We start from the raw sequence: 4,679 nt of genomic DNA, 5'->3' as shown, positions 1-4,679 counted from the left end.
GTTAACATCCGGGTTGATCGGATCCAGGTTTGTCTCCTCCAGCACGGCTAGCACTGGGAGCGTTGGGTCCACGTTGGATCACTAGCAACCGCACACTTCCAGGGTTGCAGAACGCTGCGGGACAGCCGGGAAGGGGCGGGACCCGCAGCTGCCGAGCCGAGAGACCTACAAGGACCTTAGGGGAGGGCCGATGGCGAGGGGGGCGGGCCGAGCGCCGGCTTCCGGCGGAAACTGGCGCAAGCAAGATGGCCTCCACCAAGCGTGTGCTGTACGTGGGTGAGCAGGCGCGGGAGCTAGACGGAGTCTGGGCGATGTGGGGAAGGGGTCGAGCAGGCAGGGTCTGTGGAAGGCCTGCTGGGCCTGAGGGTGTAAGCCCGAGATGGAAGGGCCATTCCCGCGACCTTCCTAATCCATGAGCTCCGATGAGGGACGGGAATTACGGCTTCCAAATCCCTCCAGCCCATTCGTGCTGCAAACTTTTAGGTGCGGGAATGGCTGGGTCTTTGCCCTAAAGGAAGGAGTTACCAGACTATCCAGAAGATAGTGGGAAGTAGCCAAAACAAGCGCTGTGGTAGGGGCGAACAGTGATGACAGGAACTTGGGTGAGGGCAAAGTTTCTGTTGCCGGGACGCAGGAGTAGAGACAAAGCTATTCGCTGCACGTGAGCCGAAGCCCAAAGGTGTAAAATAGCCTGACTTCTGGGGACAGCTGGATCATTTTTCAAGAAACCCAGGGAAATTGGAAAAACAAAGTGGGAGATGCAAAAGACATGAGCCAGACTCATGAGCGATAGCCCTGTGTACCCTCCGAAGAAGCCCTCGCTTTATCTTTAGGATGGTGATGTTTAAAACTTTGAAGTCTAAGAAAACTGGTGGATTCATTTCCTCTTTTTCAAAATATTCCTATTGGGTGTTTTTGGTTTCGTTTTGTTTTTTGCGGGGGGGGGGGCGGGAAGATGATACAGGGAAAGAAAGCAGGAAGGTCAGTTATGTAGTAATGCAAGAGTCTTGGAGATAGATTGGGATCTGTTTGAAAAGTTGAAGAAAGGATCTTAGTGTGGGTAGGCAGGAGAGAGGTGTAGACAAAGGACGGGATGGAAAGAGCCCCTCCCTTTGCTTGCCATGCCAGTGGGCTGCAGGGACTTTTGAGTATGGAGGACAGCAGCTCTGAGTCCTTGTCTTATTTGCAGGTGGGCTAGCAGAAGAGGTGGACGACAAGGTTCTTCATGCTGCCTTTATCCCTTTTGGAGATATCACAGATATTCAGATCCCTCTGGATTATGAAACAGGTGGGTCCTTTGGTCGTCTCTAATGTTCATTAGCCACCTATAGGAAAAGAATTTTTAAAGATTAAAAGTCACATTTCAGTTGTAGATTTTGCATTCGTAGACTGGGGGCATATATCAGAAGTAGGATTCTTGCTCAATATGTGAGGCCATAGGTTCAATTCCCAGCACTAATCTCTCTCTCACACATACACACCCAGAGAGAGAGACTAAATAGCAAGATCTTTAAATTCTCTGAAAATAGGAAATTTTATTCCCCCAAAAAGCCAGTATAGTAGCTGCTGCTCATCATGACACACACAGGTAATCCCAGCAATTCAGAGGCTGAGGCAGGAGGATAGAGTTTAAATGACTTCTGGGCTTCATAATGAGATACTCTCAGAAAAAAATACATGCAAAAATAGTGTTCTGTTGACTTTCTAATGTACTGTATAATCAAGTTGACACTGTTGTGTCTGGGCTTCCTGCGTAGATCAGAAGATGCCTGGGAATAAAGACTGACTATCCTTACCAGATTTGGGAGTTGATGTGTAGTTGATGATCAGATCCTATATTTGGTTGGTGGCATTTTGCCTGTTTTAGTTTTGTTTTGTTTCTATTTCAAAATGATCTGTGTTGTGCAGGCTGGCATCTTAACTCGGGATCCTTCCACCTTAGCTTCCCAAGTTTTCATTATGAGTACATACAGTGGCACCTGGATTTGTATATTTGGATAAACAGTTGATAAGCTATATAACTCACCTTGCTTATGAAAGGTTGAAGTTTATGTTTGACTTCATAGATCATAGATGAATAGAATGCTTATTTGTTTTTTCTTTTTGGGTTTTTCGAGACAGGGTTTCTCCGTGTAACCCTGGCTGTCCTGGAACTCACTTTGTAGACCAGGCTGGCTGGCCTCAAACTCAGGGATTAGCCTGCCTCTTCCTCCCAAGGGCTGGGATTAAAGGCATGCTCCACCACACCTGGCTTAGAATGCTATTTTAAAACATTTTTTTCTTTATGTAATTATTTCTGTGTGGCATAGCAAAGGATAGTGTGCAGGAATTGGTTTTTCCACCATATGGATCCTGAGACTGAACTCAGTTATCAGGCTTGCTGGCAAGCACCATTACCCACTGAGCCATCTCACCAGCCCTCAGTGTCCATTTTAAAGATTCAAGTACAGTTTAGGGCTGGAGGGGTGGCTCAGTGGTAAGAGCACTGGCTATTCTTCCAGAGGACCCAGATTCAAGATCAACTTCCCAGCACCTGCATGGTGGCTCCTAAGCATCTTAACTATAGTCCAGGAGGCATCCAGTACCCACTTCTGACCTCAAGTACTGCACACACATGGTCTGCAGACATGCATACAGGCAAAACACCCAAACACGTGAAAATCAATTTAGAAAACTGACTAAAGTTCATTATTTCGCTTTGTCCATATAAAATGTTTGTTGTTGCTTCCAATAATATTTAAAAGGAATCAATGAATGAAACTCCTTCCTTCTAAATAGTGAATGGGTAGTTTCTGGTGTCTGTACGTGGCATGTAACTGACTTCATTCTCTTTTCTTCCATTGCCTCACATCTTTATGGTTTTATTCTTTTTTGCAGAAAAACACAGAGGATTTGCTTTTGTTGAATTTGAGTTGGCAGAGGTGAGCCTTCTGTACTGTCTTTGTGTAGTCTGGGAGTCCTGTAGAGCGCAGTTCTCAACCTGTGGGTTGTAGCCCCTTTGGAGTTACATATCAGATGCCCTGCATATCACCTATTTGCATTATGATTCATAACAGGAGCAAAATTGCACCTAAGTAGCAATGAAATCATTTTATGGTTGGGTCACCACAACATGAGGAACTGTAATTTTTTGGTTTTATTTTTTTGAGACAGGGTTTCTCTGTGTAACAGAGTGCTGGCTGTCCTGGACTCACCCTGTAGACCAGGCTGGTCTCAAACTCACAGATCCGCCTGTCTCTGCCTCCAGAGTACTGGGATTAAAGGCATGTGCTACCACACATATTGAGGAACTGTGTTAAAGGGTCTCAGCATTAGGGAGGCTAAGAACCATTGCTACAGAGGAAGCTTTTTCCTATTTATGTTCTTAGGACAATGCTTTCAGATGCCCAAGAGTGCAACTTGAAGGAAAGCTTCCTTTCACACTATGGTCTGTCAGTAACAGCTCAGCCCGACTGTCAGGCCCCATCTGTCTTGCTCTTGTCTGCGATGCTGTCACAGCTCTGTTCATTTGGAACATTCATGTCTGGCAGTGCTGGTGACTATCTCTCATGCCTTTGTCTAGAAGCAGATTATGGTGCTGTGAGCTTTAGAATTGCCCAAGAAGTGTTAATAGTCACACACCCAACATAGGCAGGCAATGCAGAGGTGACTTTTTCCTGTTTATTTTGCTACCAAGTGTGCATTTAGACACACAAGGAGCATTCCACTACAAGCCTAAACTTAACACCTTGCATTTCCTTGGCAGGATGCTGCGGCAGCTATCGACAACATGGTATGCTGGGAATCTTCATTCTAAGTGAAGGTGCCTTTTGCTGGTATAGAGGGCCCTTGTTCACCTATTGGTATTCTGAATCTCTGAAGTGTCAGGGTTGGGTGGGGAGGTAAAAGTTGCCATCGAGTGAAAATACTGTGAACCGATTACTGGTAAAATAGTTCTGCTCAGAAGCTTCTCCATTTGAGAGTGTCCTTCCTGCTCCTCCCTCATGGCTTGTCTCTCACTGGCCACCCCACATGATGGTGAAAAGCAAACACAGTGCCAACTGATTGCTCACTGAAACTGCATATTTGCAGAAGGGGAAGGGTTTTATGAAATGTTCGACCAGTTAACAGCTGAGAAGAAGGATTCAGTAAGAATAACTGAAGGCTGTGCTCCTGATGCAGGTGATTGGAATGGCTGGGAATGATGACAGTGCTTAAGACACTTAGGTGTCATTAGGTCAGATAGGAAGTGTAAAAGTGTCATATCCTGTTGCTAGAATTTTCCTGGAAAAGTTCTTTAAAACTAATCATCTCTGGTTTCATGTTTCCATTATAAATGAGTGCATAATCGATTCTGATACTAAGAAATTTACATCTTTTTTTTTTTTCCTGGTATCATAAAAACCTAAAAAAAGACTTTTTAAAAAAGTTTTTGCCTTGAAGTTTTTACTACTGCCTTAAGGTTCACATTAAGTGGCCTTTTCCAGTGCTGCTATCTTTGTGAAGTTCTTTATTCATTATTCTCCCTGTCCATTCTCCATACATACTATTTCTTTTTTGTTTTCTTTTTTTTAAGATTTATTTATTTATTATGTATACAGTATTCTGCCTGCATGTGTGCCTGCACACCAGAAGAAGGCACCAGATCTCATGATAGATGGTTATGAGCCACCATGTGGCTGCTGGGAATTGAACTCACA

The 4,679-nt window shown here is 44.7% G+C and overlaps 1 protein-coding gene across 1 annotated transcript in view; it reads left to right on the top strand.

Annotated features, from left to right (window-relative positions):
* Positions 1–222: 222 nt before the first annotated feature.
* Positions 223–4,679, top strand: part of Ppie (peptidylprolyl isomerase E) — an 11,723-nt gene continuing 7,266 nt past the window's right edge. Inside the window, exons 1-4 of the mRNA XM_055610944.1 lie at positions 223–276; positions 1,190–1,288; positions 2,878–2,921; positions 3,746–3,772. Of these exons, the coding sequence (XP_055466919.1) occupies positions 246–276; positions 1,190–1,288; positions 2,878–2,921; positions 3,746–3,772 (201 nt within the window). The 5' untranslated portion in view covers positions 223–245. The remainder of the gene's footprint in view (positions 277–1,189; positions 1,289–2,877; positions 2,922–3,745; positions 3,773–4,679) is intronic.

This window comes from Psammomys obesus, unplaced genomic scaffold (assembly GCF_907164565.1).
Source record: "Psammomys obesus unplaced genomic scaffold, mPsaObe1.curated_primary_1811, whole genome shotgun sequence".
NCBI lineage: Eukaryota > Metazoa > Chordata > Mammalia > Rodentia > Muridae > Psammomys > Psammomys obesus.
The sequence above is the reverse complement of the archived record's forward strand: the minus strand, read 5'-3'. Positions and strand labels throughout refer to the sequence as shown.